This window comes from Phoenix dactylifera, chromosome 6 (assembly GCF_051530095.1).
Source record: "Phoenix dactylifera cultivar Ajwa chromosome 6, Ajwa_hap1_PhDact_Kaust_v1.1, whole genome shotgun sequence".
NCBI classification, from domain to species: domain Eukaryota; kingdom Viridiplantae; phylum Streptophyta; class Magnoliopsida; order Arecales; family Arecaceae; genus Phoenix; species Phoenix dactylifera.
The window spans coordinates 25568171-25583146 of NC_143195.1; the positions used below are offsets into that span (position 1 = coordinate 25568171).

Sequence of the window (14976 nt, forward strand, 5' to 3'; positions counted from 1 at the left end):
GTTCATATCGCTATATTTTTGTTAATCTTGATGGCTATATCACTGGGGCCTTGTCATATAAGCATTTTTTAGGATTAATTGTTGTATTGTTTGCATTTCTTCCAAAAATTAAGCATGCTTAACTCAAGATGGCTTCTTAGCCAGTAATTTGACTTGATCTATTCTGAAGTGAAATAAATAGAAGTTGCACGGGTGCAGATTGTGCAATAAAACCTTCAGCCCGCACTGCGTACATCCTTTGTCCGGACAAACGCCCCTTTGTACTACTGTTAATTCTATGCTGTCTCACTGTACCAACTTGACTTAGGAACTATATATTTGTCAAGTGGCACTCCCTCCGGTCTCTGAGGCAAGGTTGGTGATTTGAGACTTGGGAAGACCTCAAGCTTGGCCTTGTTTTATTGCAAAATAAATTATATAAAGAGATTCTTTTTATTATAATGCTATCAGAAGTATATGGAATGCGTGGGAGTCTTTGTGCAATTGTAAGGCTGCTCTATTGAACCTAGAGTGCAAAGGTTTGAAATATGAAAACAGTAAGACTGGTACAACCCAAGGGTTCCAAAGAAGTGGGTTCCTTCCAATTGGTTCACCTTATATTAATTTATATGGTGAGTCATGTAGCCATTTTTTATAGTTAAAGAGGGGTATAGGAGAAAAAGATGCTAAACTGAATTGTAAATCTTTAAACTTAAACAAAACATTCAGCATCCTCATTTTTCCCCTTTTTTTCCTTTCTCAGAGTAGACTAATAAAATAGTACAAAGTACCAAGTCAAAGAAATTCAGGGTAACTCCATCATAAATGACTAAAATGAAATTATTAATCAATCTCTAGTGATGCACTGACAAATTCAATCTCCCACCTTTTTTTTTCCACCTTTTTTTTCATCTTGAATATTAGAAAACATTTGACTGACTTCAGCAGACGCTTGAATCCCTTCCTAGAACTTTACCTGCAAAAATTAAATGCAATAAAAATGATGAAAAATAAATTTAAATCTTCTTCGTGTGTAACAAGAGAGTACACTCAACTAGGGGCAGCAATGGGTTGGGTTGGGTTTGATTTAGGTCAAATTAGGATTAGGTTAAAAGACAAATATTTAGGCCTCTTATTTTGCTGCTTTAAATCTTACAAGACATCAAAACATTCGTACATTCTTTTCGCTTAGGTCTCATATAAAAAACAACCATGTCATGACTTCCGTTTGTACGGACCCTCAACCAATGCCAACCTCTCGATCCTGGAAGAACCAATGACAAATTTGCCCTATCTTACGCCTCCGACCCGAGTTCACGAACTAGGAGACATATTAACTGCCACATACTTATAGAGAACTCTCTCCACAAGTATGCAAACCATTTCAATATGATATCATAAATATACAACGGAACAATGCAAACTTTATTTCAAAAACTAGCTCAACATTTAAATATCTCACGATTCTAACAATGTTATAGGATAGTACATCAATTTAAATAAACTCTAATTTAAGATAATCTATGCTTAAGTTCTGCTAATCACTTTCCCATATTGAAAACTTCGATTAGGCTAGCTCTCTAAATCTGTAAAAAAAAAAAACAAAATCGTATAATGAGCTAAATAGCCTAGCAAGAAATGATCACTTTAGCTAAACAAATCAGACAACCAAATAGATAATAATTTGAAAAAAATAAGTATATATGCAGTACTAATATATGAATCAAATCTTTCTTACAATGTTAAATTTCTATTCATGGATTTAAATTCTTTCAAATATTTAATTCATCTTATAAATCTTGAGCATAACCGCATCTTCCCTATGACAAGGTCATAACACTGGCTAATCTTTTTGTGATGAGCCGCGCATCATCTTGCAGCAAAGTTCTTTAGAACTGCGCATCTGCTTGTGGTATGTCGCTTATCATCTTGGACACAACCTCCAGGATAAATCATGTGCCAACGTATTCCTCCATTGGCGGGGTCCTCAACATAGCCAAGTCGAAATTCAAATGGTTCTAGGTTTTATATTTTAGTTCTAAAATCATGCAGTGTCAAAATCAATTAATTATATCCATAATAAGATTACATATGATCATAATATTCCAAAATAACATATTCAGTAATAATATACTATATATCAAATTTATGCATCATGAATAATACCACTCAAAAGTCATGAATATAATAATTTAATGATTGTCGATAAATTTAGAAAAAGTGAAATATTACTTACTCTACAAGTAAATTCAAAGTATCAGTCCAATCAATTTCAAAAAAAATATTCTAAGATTGTGGAATTTAAAAATTATATTTTCATCAAAATTTATTATGATCATTCCAAAAATAGAAACCCTAATTCCAATACTCTCATAGAGCTAACCAAGCAGGAGTGTCAGACACCCCAATTGGTCTAATCAAGGTAAAACTCATTTGATCATATTCGAACTAGGGTACCGATGGCTCGATAAAGATCGAGGGGTTATCAAATTTAACAATATTCGGAAAGAGCCAAGGTGGGGCTGGCATGCCACCCGCCGAATATGGATTAGGACCCTTCACTAAGGTGGATCCAAAATAATAAAGAGAGGTACCATGCTAAACCTGACATCTCCAAAGAGAGTAGAGAGAGTCGAGTAGAGAGAGAATCAAGGAGAGAAAAGATGGAGAAGAGAGAACAAGCTTCTTTCTCTAACTAAGGAAGAGGAAGAGAAGGGGATGGCTGCAAGTGGTGCCCGAGGTCAGGGGACCCACGGCCGGCCCACAGGCGCTAGCAGTAACTGTCGGCCGGCAGCACCTGAATCATCAAAGATAGTAGTTTTATCCCCTTAAATTACGAAATCAAGGCATCTCGACGATTGGAACACTGGCCAAGGCTACAAGCTGCTGTGGAGGAACTAAGGGCTGTAGCGGAACCTACCGAAAGAAGGAATGAAATCGAAAAATTCAAAGAAAAGCAAGAAAAAATAGAAAAAACCGACACTTGGTGCGCCAAAAAAATTTCATACTATACCATATTGGCATTGTGCTAATATGACACCGATACAAGGTCCGGTACCGAAACGACGAACTTTGGACTGCAATAATCTGAGGTGGGTCTATTAAAGCCTTACTAGGTGGTCCTCTCTAATCCATATTTTCTCCCGGCCCCCAGCTGCCACGTGGTTTAGGGTCTTCGTTGCCATAGTATGATCATATGCTACAAGTAGGGTTATATAAAGTCTGTGTTTCAATTTTGGCGTCTACACCCTATGGTTGGTACTTTCTCTACTTCTTTGGGATGGCATTTTATATTTAATTTTACAGATTAATTATTATCTCCTATTATATTTTGGCTGTATAACTCCTACTTGTACTAACCTTGCTTTAATAACACCACTTGAGGCATGGCTGCTTCATGTCATAAAAAAGGTGGTGGTTGAAATTTGACATTATCTGTATAAATTAGTGGTTGAATTCTAAAACTTAAGCAAAATCCAGCTCATCTATATATAAATTATTTCATTTTACTTGAACGATATTGTAACATATTAAGCCGTACTTATAGAAATTGATTGATGTACGAAATATTTGTTATAATCTGATTATTTTATTCTAAAATAAGGTATGGATTTAAAAAATTTTCACGTGCGATGCACGTGCGTTATTGTCTACACTAGTGTACGTAAAATTCCAGACAACGCAAAAACGAGTCTCCCTCGAGCCATTCTCGAAGACGATTCCCGACACCCCCCGGTGCTCGACCCCGATCTCCTCCGCACCCTACCTTCTCTCTCGCCCTACCGTCCGCGCTCCTTTTCCTCCTCGTCGCCATCGCTGCCGCTGCCGGCGTCCGCTACCTCGTCTTTCAACTATTCCCAGGTCCTCGTCATCAAGCGCTTCAACCTATCCTCTGCCGCCGCCGCCGCCTACCTGCCCCCTCTTGCCGTCCTCGACGTGGACACCGACCCCTGCCGGTCTCTTCCGTCACCGCCGGAAATCGTCCCCAGAGTCAGTATATAGCATCCCCTCCCTTCTCCTCTCTATCTCTCTCACTTTCTCTATCTCGATTCGATCTGAAATAGCACGTAAGATGTTTAACTCTGAGTTGAATGTCGCAATGGTTGTTCTCGAATTTGGCAAAAGATATCAAAATCATTGTTGTTACTCCTAATAATTCCGGATGAATTGACAATACCAATCTGAATCGAATAATTCAGCATATTCCACATTCATGTTTATTCACAATAATAATTAATAGGAGTACCTATGTGTTTCTGCTTCACGAGTATGATATTTTGTGGGGTTTATCGTTTATATGATTAAGGCTTCTATTTTCTTTAGGTTTCTTGAAATCAGGGTTTATATTTTAGTAGATTTTATTCATCATCAACGTTGTCATTGTGATCACCGTCACAATCACGAGGACCTGGAGTACCTCTGATAAATTTTTGCTCTCATGGAAATAAAGGAAGCAGCCTTCATGTTCTTCCTTATTCCAGGCAGTTGGTTGTGCTCCCCTCAACCAATACGTCATATAATAGGAAGGGGAAGCCAACCTCCATGCCATTTGTGTCTATTCCAGTACTTCATGGTACGGGACCACTTGGATTAGTAAACTGGTAGATTAATACACACAGCGTCTTAACAACTTAATTCATGTCCATCCAACAAAAATGTGTCAAATATGGAAACCTCATAGTTGAATCAAACTTGGTAACAAATTCTCTAACAACAGGACTTATTAATCAGTATGGGATAGTGTATTAAATTTTAAAAAAACAAAGTGGCATGGGCTATATGGCATTGATCATGAGTCGGCGGGTCAACCATAGGTTGACCCATTAACATGACATCATAAATAAATTAATTAAATAAAAACCAAAAAATAACACAATTATTTTAAAAATCTAAGAAAAGAAAAATATGGATAAAGATGGGAAAGGGCTGATACATATTATTATGCCAGAAATAGTGATCAATACATGCATCTAACTGAAACTAGGAAGTCTTTTTAGTGAGATCTTCAAAATTAATTAAAAGTTGAATGTTACATAAGAAAAGATGATCCAAAAAATCTAATAAAATATCATAAGTTCAGGCATTAGAGCAACTATATAGTGGATTGGAAAAAATAAATATGACAACATAACATACAGCCTCATAACCAACTATACGTATCAATTACTCATTTATATGCAATACATAAAGGAAAGGTTAATTTCCATTTCTTCTTAATTGTTGCTTTAAAATTTTCATTGCAATACGAGCTATGCTTTACATTGGCACCCACAATTTTTTCACGACTCCAATACAAATGTCTGGTCGCCAACTTTTCCACATTGCCATTATTTAGAACTATGTTAAACTCCTATTGGTGTTGGTTGCAGCCTGGATCAAGATGGAAAACTAATCTAGGGATAGGAAATGAATGAGGAGGAGGAGTTTGTTTACCTCTTATAAACTCTGGCAAACCAACACCAGTAATGAGGGACAACCTGGGACCGGTACCGGATCAGCGTAAAATCCGGTACCGGTAATTTATTGTTGAAGAACCGGTATGGACTGGTACGGGACCGGTTCGGACCGGTACGGGACCGGTTCGGACCGGTACGGGACCGGTTCGGACCGGTACGCCACCGGTACGGACCGGTACAGGACCGGTACGGGACCGGTTTCGTACCGGTCCGGGCCGCCACCGGTATGCCGACCGGTACCGGTACGGCGGACCTTGGGGACAACCCTTCCTTTTCATTGTCCGATCTTTGATTGGCTGGTGTGTTTTGGCTGCAAATGGGAGGGTATTTGGGGAGAGTAGAGGAGAGCTTGCTAGGGCTTCTTATTTAAAACCTCTAAGCTAAAGTAAATCCTGAACCAATGTTTTTTAATTGAAGCTATTCTTTTCTAAAATAAATTGGTTTAGTAGTTCACTCGGCGGGCCAAATACTCGGTCGAATTGGTTGGGTCAAGCATGTCTATCACTCGAGTCAGTATGTCAATCGAGCTTTTAGAAAATCTAGATATGGGATCAAGGTTCGTCGTGTCAGTGCCGGACTCAGTACCGGTGCTACACTAGCATAGTGTCGATATGGTACGGTATGGAATTTTGATACGCCATCCATAACGGGTATCGGTTTCGAACCGGTACGGTATGGTACGCCTCCTACTGCTCAGTTTGGGCCGCTACGATGTACCATGTATGGGATTAATACAACCTATATAGGCTTATATAAACCATGTATGGTACGATGTACTATGTATGAGATTTTAGTTTTTGAAGATCTTTGCCTATGTCCTTTCAAGTATTATCATCTTTATGCAATATGTAATTGGTTGGATAAAAGTTAACAGGTATTATGGTTCAGTATGCTAAACAGGCCTTCTAAGTTGCGGAGACAGAGCAGCACCTGTTTTTTCCATTTTGACTGTACTATAATACTAGCATCATCCAGCTTGTTGTTCCTTGATTTGAATTTTCTCTATCAGTGATCTCAGCAGCCTATTCACTTTTCTTATTATGGTGAATACAGTAGTGGCGTTTCTTATGTTACTTTTGCTTTATGTATGATAACTTATGCCATTTTGGATTTATGGAAAATGCAGACCTTTATCTTTTGTCTCTAATGATTTCGCAGATGAACTCCATTGAACTAGAAAATGGTGAAGAAGAGAGTGCAGAGACATTTGCTGACCAGTTACATTTGGTGTGTTCCCCTGGCGCAGATGATGTCAATGATGAACCTCCAGTGTGCCCTCGCATAGGAGATCAGTACCAGGTGGAGATTCCAACCTTGGCGACAGAATCTGAATGCCTTCATCTTAGATCTCGCCCAGTTAGTGCTGAGAACATGCTTGATGAAAACTATATTTTTGGACTAGGATTAGCCATTCCGGTTATGTGGATTCACCATACGGGTGACCCTAGAGAAAATGAAGAGGATGAATTCCTTGGTTCAAAAATTGGTACTGATGAAGCTGGGTCCATGGACTTTAGAAGCAATAAAGAAAGCCAGATTGATGCTAAATGCATTATAATGGGTGAATTTCCAGCAGAAAATTCAAGTTCTCATGATTTATATCCTCAAGGCTCAGCATGTAAAATTGAGCTAACAAATCATTTAGCAGATCAGGGAAAAGAGTCTGCAGGTTTCACAAGTCAGGGATGCAGTGCTGCAGATGATCGGATGAATATAGGTTCTCCTTGGCAACACTGGGGTAAAGCCAAAAGTTACATTCCGTTGCCTGGTTCACCAGCTCCCTCATGGGGCAATGTTGAGAAACAGAGTTTTCTCCTTGGTCTTTACATGTTTGGAAAAAATCTTGTTCAGGTGAAGAAATTTATGGAGTATAAAAAGATGGGAGACATACTATCCTACTACTATGGGAAGTTTTATAGGTCTGATGCATACTGTAGATGGTCAGAGTGTAGAAAGATAAGAAGTAGGAAGTGTATGCTTGGACAGCGCATTTTCATGGGTTGGAGACAACAAGAACTACTGTCACGTGTGCTACCAACGGTATCTAAGGAAGGTCAAGATACTTTGCTGGAGGTATGGTTTTTTTGACTTTCACTGAACATGCAATGCCAAATATGCAATTATGGCTCTGTGACTCTAAAATGCCAATGTTTCATTTTAATGGTAGTCATTATTTATCCTTCCTTTTTGTCCAATACATATACAAGGGTTATAGATTATAGATTACGTATATATTTCTGTATGTGCACCTGCTACTGTTGTATCCATAGCTTATGTTAGTGCTACTTCTGGAAATTTCTCCAATGGAAATACAAGAGACTAAGGTATCAGAATGTAGGTATATATGCTAGTAATGCTCTAATTCTCTTCTAAAACTAGAGAATTTGCCCAATTTGATTTGTGTAATTAGTTATAATTTTAAGAATACTTGTATATGATATATAGTATAACTCTCTAACAAATTTGTTATCTCACAAGTCTGTGGATAATGAACATTCAGTTCTTTTGATTTGCTGTTGAGACTGCCTCCAGCCGAAATACAGAATTCACTACTTCTAAATCTGTTTTCTTTTGTTTTCTCATAATGGTGCCTTTGCACTCTGTGGCTACATCATGCTGATGTGTCATTTCAGCAGTTATACTACAAGACTGACAGATACATGATAAGAATAAAAATTTCAGAAATCTATCAGGCTATAAGCAAGATATAATTGATTGTCATATCCAAGGTTTGCTGTTTTGGTCGGTACTGTACCATACTAGTACTAAACCGGTACGCATCTCGTATCGTACCGATACTCGGTATGCCTCGCCATCTTATATCGTTCCACGTGCCGACACTGTAAAAGGATGGTACCATTATGGAGTCTGATACCGAGATGGCGAACCTTGGTTATATCCCATTAGAAAGAGAAATAGCCGATTATTTTCTCCCTACACAAAAATGAGCTATTCTTTTTAAAATAAATAAAAGAAGTTAGTTTCTCTTTAGATATGAATGAAACCTAGTTGTTAACAATGGACATTTATATTTTAATACACTTGAACATAGATGTTTTACAGAATCTTAATAAAAATCCTGTTAATTATATAAGTTAACTATATTTTCTGTGAATAAATAAAATTTTAGTTGATGAAAATATCTCCAAATAATAATTCATTTTGAACCTTCTGAGATACAAGTACATCTTTTAGTAGCTGGATGCATATTATAGTGTCCCAAGCGAAAGCAATACATTTTTAGTCCATGTGTCTGGGTGTGTCAAAAGCACCTCTACTTAATAATAATGGTTTTACTTTACCAGAAACTTTATATAGTTATATATTGGTCCATCGCACTTTGCTGTATGTACCTTTCTTTGCATTGAGGTTTGTGTATAGGTTTTTATAATTGATAGATTAGTTACTAGCCATTAGCATCAGTGGTATCGACATCATGATCCATGCTCATCCTTTTGGCTCAGCAAGTCTGCTTACTGCTACCATTTGAGTTTTGGATATGCTTCAGATATATGCCAAGATTGCTAGGAAGAAGGGCACTTTGCGATAACTATCCCTTTCTGTAGCTACTGTCATAGCTCCTATAGGTGCTGGTGTTTCTTTTTGGCAAAACATCTAAGCTGATACTGTTTCTCTAGCTAAGTATTAATATCAAGACGAGTTCTTTAGTGGGGTGAATAGTTGGTGCAAAACCAACAGTGCCAATGCAACCATTGCAGGCACAATATTATCTTGTCTTGGTCATTTATACTTCTGATGGTATGTCGTTTTGCGTGGTCTCTTGGTTTAGGTGTGTCTCAGTAAGCAGTAAATGACTTTTACTATTAATGGTTTTGTATTGTCTAGTCTTCCACCACGGCTCTTACACCAAACTAAAGGTAGTTTAGGTAAAATAAAAAAAAAATGACTTCCTTCCACAATTAACCTTAGGCTGCATATTGAGCACTCGAACACTGAACAAGCACTTCAAAGAATCTAGGCTAACAATGGCATTACATTTATCTGAATTTGAGCTAAATTGATGGGAATTTGAAGCGAATTTCTATAAAAAGTTGGTCTTTCATTAGCATCCCTAACCCCACTTATTGGAAGTTTAGGGGCACAGTATTTCTGATGTGAATGTTGCTTTAAACCTCCAGTCTGACACCTTTTTTTAAAGAAAAAGACAACTCATTCCCATGTTAACATGACAAAACACAAAAAATAACCATAAGTATAAGGAAACCATCAAGCGGTGCCCCAACTATTTGGGACTGGATTTATGGATCCTCATTGACCAAGGTAGCAAAAAATAACCCAAACATACATATATTGTAGGGGTGAAAGTGGATCTGGTAATATCCATCCGAATCCGTTTTCATATTCGAATCTATCCGGATATAGATAGAAATTTGAGTATCCTACTAATATCCATATCTGTATCCATATCCGTAAAAAAAAAAAGATATGGATATGGATAATAACTATCCGATCCCTATTCGAATATTCAATTCTATTTGTAACTCTATTTAATTTATATTGCACTCATGAACTTTTAAGAAAAATAAATGACTACATTAACATGCTATTAACTTGATTTATCATCCACTTAGTAATATCTTTAATTCTGTGGTCATAAAGTTTAATTATCTAATTTATATCTATATTTATATCTATACTTTTGGTATCCTATTTATATCCGTATCTGTTTAAAACAAATATAGATATGAATTTTTGCATCCGACTAACATCCGTATCTATATTTGTATTTGTTTTGTTTAATCAAAACAAATATGGATATGCATATGCTAGTATCTGATCCATATCCGATCCGATTTTAGCCCTAATATATTGGTAGTATACATATTAAATGCTTCCTGAGGTTCTCATTGCACAGAATAATTTATGTGCGAAGGGTTTGCTACTTTGCTCAATCACATTAGTTTACTTGATTTCTTAAAATATTTATAACTTATGAATATATGTTCAAGTCCTGTTCAAGTACAATCAGAGGCCGGCAAAAATAATTTTTTTGGAAAGATCTAGCATATAAGGAACCAAGGAAGATCTTTTTCCTGGCTTGAACCTCCTTTCCTTCTTGGCTTATGCTGTTATGTGAACTGATGCTTTTGGTCTTATTTGTGTTCCATTTCCCATCTCATTTTAATGAAAGGCCTTTTAAGGGTAGTATCTCTAGTCTTTTTGATGTCAGTAACCATATTGAATACTCAAATTAATGTAATAGAAATGCATGATCTATGTATACCTTTATAATATTTACTGTTAGCCTTATTCAAGACTTCTTTTCTAAAGCCATAATCTTTAGTCATGTTTAGGCTGACCAAGCTATGCGATGTGGTTTTTAGTTTTGTGAAAGCCAAATCAAGATAACATTTGTTAATCCAAGAACTATGGTGAACTTTTCTCTTTCTTTTAGGCTTATGCAATTAGCAGAGATCTATGCTAAGGCGTGATATTTAAAAATTATGTTTCTTAGACTATGAATGAAATGAAGGGATTCACTACCTGTGCTGGAAAGAGATCTCTAAACTATCAAAAACTATATTGATTGAAGAAAAATCCAACTGTCAATTTATTCAATGACCTAGCTCGTGATAAAGAGTGTAAAACTTGATGATTTCTTGATTGTTTCATTGGAACCTCACCATTTGCTTTGATTGTTGTTTTTATTTTTCAGAATTTGTGTTTATCTTGTCCATCTTACTCTTGGAGTTTAATCTTTCAAACATGTTATTCTCACTCTTTAATTTTGCCCTTTTTGTTGTTTCTCATCCATAAATTCTCAGTTCCTATTAATACTGTGTGCCTCCTGCATTCGAAGTCACAAACTTTGGACTCAATATTTGCTTTGAGTTATGTTCCATATTTCTTATTGAAATATCCTTCCTGTTTATAAATTATATTTATTTTGGTAGGTCATTAAGACATTTAACGAGGGAAGAGTTTCTCTTGAGGAATTTGTCTTCACTTTAAAGGCTATTGTTGGCATGGAAGTTTTAGTAGAATCTATCGGAATTGGCAAAGGGAAGAATGACCTCACCGGCATTGTATTAGATCCAGTTAGAACCAATCAACCTGTCTCTGTCCGGCCTGAAATTCCAATCGGCAAAGCATGTTCTTCTCTTTCATCTGGTGATATCATCAAGTTTCTGACAGGTGATTTCAGGTTAAGCAAAGCAAGGTCAAATGATCTCTTCTGGGAAGCTGTTTGGCCTCGTTTGCTAGCAAGAGGTTGGCATTCAGAGCAGCCCAAAGATCTCAGCTCAGTTGTCTCTAAGCATGCATTAGTATTTCTCATTCCTGGCATTAAGAAGTTCTCCAGAAAAAATCTTGTAAAAGGCAATCACTATTTTGATTCTATTAGTGATGTCTTGAACAAAGTTGCATCAGACCCAAGGCTTCTTGACTTAGAGGTTCAAGGAGCTATGGAGAGCAGCAGCATCAAGGATAAAAATGGATGGGCTGCAGATAACAGACCAGGCCAAAATGGTCTTTCTGAACATCCACGCCACTGCTATCTTCGTCCAAGGCTCCCAAATTGCCATTCAGAACTCATGAAATTTACTGTGGTGGATACAAGTATGGTTCAAGGAGAAGGACCAATAAAAGTGAGAGAACTGAGGAGTTTACCTGTTGATTCCACGTATGACCTTTTAACTTGTTCAGGAGAAATGGGGAGCAGTAGCTCATCAGAGCAGCTGAACTCTGATGCTAGTTCATCAGATGATCAAGGAGATTCTGATCTGAATACCACACTTGACAAGAAATTGGATAAAAGCAAGAGTTGCTTGATTAGAAAGGGTACACAATATCATCCATCTGATAATATGGTTACTGTCTCAAACACAAGGATGCTAATAAATGGGCATGTTCCCAATGATCAATGTGTTGATCGAATTAGTGAAAAGCTGCCAATAATGGATATAAAGTGTCAATTCAGCCACAGGGCAAAATCTGACCAACAAGATTATTTAGCACCCATGTCAAAACGGAGGAGGTTAATTGCCTGTAAGTATGAACAAAGTTGTCGCGGTACTTATTCTTTTCCAAACGGCCATTCACTGAATAAGGAGGAAATTCACCGTGATTTGCATTCATCAAATCCAAGTCATACCACAGATGCAGAGTTTGATCTGTCTCAAGGGAGGGTACCTGTGAACACTTCAACTAATCATATCACAGATGAAAACAGCAAGTGTGCTTTTAGTGGAGTGCATTATGCTACGGCTTCTGTAATTGATACAACAGTCAGTGAGGAAAAGTCTCAACTCAACACTTTCATTGACCTAAACCTACCGCATATTCCGACAGATTATGGGACTGCTGAACCCTTCAACACAGAGGTTACAGGCAGTCAGGATTATCTGAACCCAGAGGAACTGGCATGCCCACCAGAAGAAAAGCAGCAATATAATGGTTCCCAGGTAGTGGGAATGTCCGATGGAGTGCATGATGAGCAGCCTTCAATGAACTCTAGAAGGCAGAGCACCAGGAACCGGCCACCGACCACAAGAGCCTTAGAAGCTCTTGCATGTGGATTTCTTGGTGCAAAGCGTAAGGGAAGGGACACAAAAGTCCCACCATCAGGTAACCCCACAAGCAGATCCTCTTGCCGTGTACGCAAGACGGAAACCTCGGTACCTGTTCCTTCTACTAGCATCAGTGCAGTTAGTTCTGACATCAAGGAGCCAAATTCTGGAACAAATGAATGGTACGGAAGCAGTACAAATCATACAATCACGTTTAACGATTCATATGTTGAATCGGAAAGAAAAGGGACTCATCACTCGGTTGGGGTACCTTAACCTGCCTGCTTTTCATTTCTTTGAAGAACTGGAAATGCAGCACTGTGGTTTATCTGATGCTGTGTCCTCAAGGCATGACGTACATTTTGTGGGGAACTTGCACTGCACAGTGGCTGGAGAAGTTCTAGTTGTCGTATTTCAAGGTGATCTGTATGCTATACTAGATTTGCTCCTCCAAGTTAATTGGAATAGGATATCATGGGGCATTGCATGACATGTAATCGCTGGACAAGAAAGCTCAGGGAATTCGCAGAAGTGGCTGATCAGTTGACAGAAACTTCAGCATCCTGTTGGTCAGGTAACATGTGCTTTTCATCTTGGTCTATTCATCATGAAAACTTGATAGAATAAATTGCAGGGCAGCTGTGGCTAATCTGTCTTTAAAAGGGTAATTGCAAGGATTCAGTTGATTTCAACGATTATGTAGCATCAAAATTTTCATGATGTGCTCCCTCATTATACAAGTTTATACTGAATTTATAAATCTTGTAGCATTTTAATGGCTATACAATCATGATCATCATCATTCTTCCTCTTCTCGCTTGGTGTTTGTTGATGCTCATTCAGTTGTCAGTTCAGATCAGTAATCAACCTTGATCTAGTATGCACTTGTTGTGGCCTCCTTTGGTGTTTATAGATTGCTTTGATTTCAAGGAAGTTGGCATGATTCGAGTGAGACATAAAATGGAAGCATCTTACAAAGTGGGATTGTTAAATTATCATTTTCCTCCATGTTAATGGCTGAGGGCAAACCTAGAATCACAGGAACTGGGAGTCATCACTCATGGAGCCTGAGATGCATTGGAGCATATGGAGAAAGCATTTTAGTGTCTCTTAGAGCTTGTGGTGATCTTGAGGAGTGAGAGGACGTTTCAGGATCTAAACAGCTTACATCCTAGAGGCTGACTCCCTAGACATCTTGCACCGTGCAAAGAACTAAGGCTTTGTAGGGTGTAGCTACTAGGTAGACTGTGAAGACATCTTTGCAAAAGATTTTTGAAAGTGACACAAATTTGTCATTTTGCTCTAATTATTCAATTTGAAGATTCCAGTCTCTAGTGATATTGAGCACCAATCTTCTTGTGACAATCAGAGGTCTGTGTGGGTCCCCTAAAAGCTTCTCTGAACTTTTCAAACATTATTTTTCAGGCCCCTTAAATGTTCGCTTTCAACTAATAATCCAAGTTCTCCAACCCATGAATGAGTTTACTATTTCACACCCATTCTCATTCTTATATTTCTATTTTTTCACCTGGAAGATACTTAGTATCATTCCAATCCATGCATGCATTGCATAGACTATGGACCATCATTTTCAGTGGCACCGATTGTAGGCTTAATTGCTCTTCCCTTGCTTTGAAGTTTTACAAATAAGAAATGATATGATCAGGTTCCCTCACCTTGTGTCTAAGCTGCTTAAAATATGTACAGAGATTAGGAATGGAGGAAGATTGTGTGGCAGAGATCTTGGGATGCATTAAAATGTGGAGATTTGAGCGGCTTGGATGTTAGTTTTGGAAAGATCTATTCTAAATTTCTAATATATAGTGTCAGCTTCTTTAGTATGCCATGGATGAGGCATGTCTAACCATCCGTGTTTCCTGTGTTTCTTATCTTATTGTGTTTCCCCACCAGCTGTCTCCCATGGATCTCCTTCATAATGTTAGGTAAATTAGTTGGAGCATGTGGTTGTTAATTACAAGATAAAATATTTAAACCCTTTCTCTGACATTTAT

At 37.7% G+C, this 14976-nt stretch overlaps 1 protein-coding gene across 1 annotated transcript; it reads left to right on the forward strand.

Annotated features, from left to right (window-relative positions):
- Positions 1–3678: 3678 nt before the first annotated feature.
- Positions 3679–13766, forward strand: LOC103703232 (uncharacterized). The gene is made up of 3 exons (XM_088723463.2): positions 3679–3969; positions 6594–7508; positions 11351–13766. The coding sequence occupies exons 2-3, from the start codon at positions 6594–6596 to the stop codon at positions 13238–13240; spliced, it is 2805 nt and encodes a 934-aa protein (XP_088579589.2). The 5' UTR covers positions 3679–3969; the 3' UTR covers positions 13241–13766.
- The last annotated feature ends 1210 nt before the right edge of the window (positions 13767–14976 follow it).

Excerpts from the sequence above, each read along its gene's own strand:
- LOC103703232 (XM_088723463.2), top strand. The coding sequence starts at position 6,594 with ATGAACTCCATTGAACTAGAAAATGGTGAAGAAGAGAGTGCAGAGACA. Across the intron at positions 7,509-11,350 it reads GTCAAGATACTTTGCTGGAG|GTCATTAAGACATTTAACGA; the intron begins GTATGGTTTTTT and ends TTATTTTGGTAG.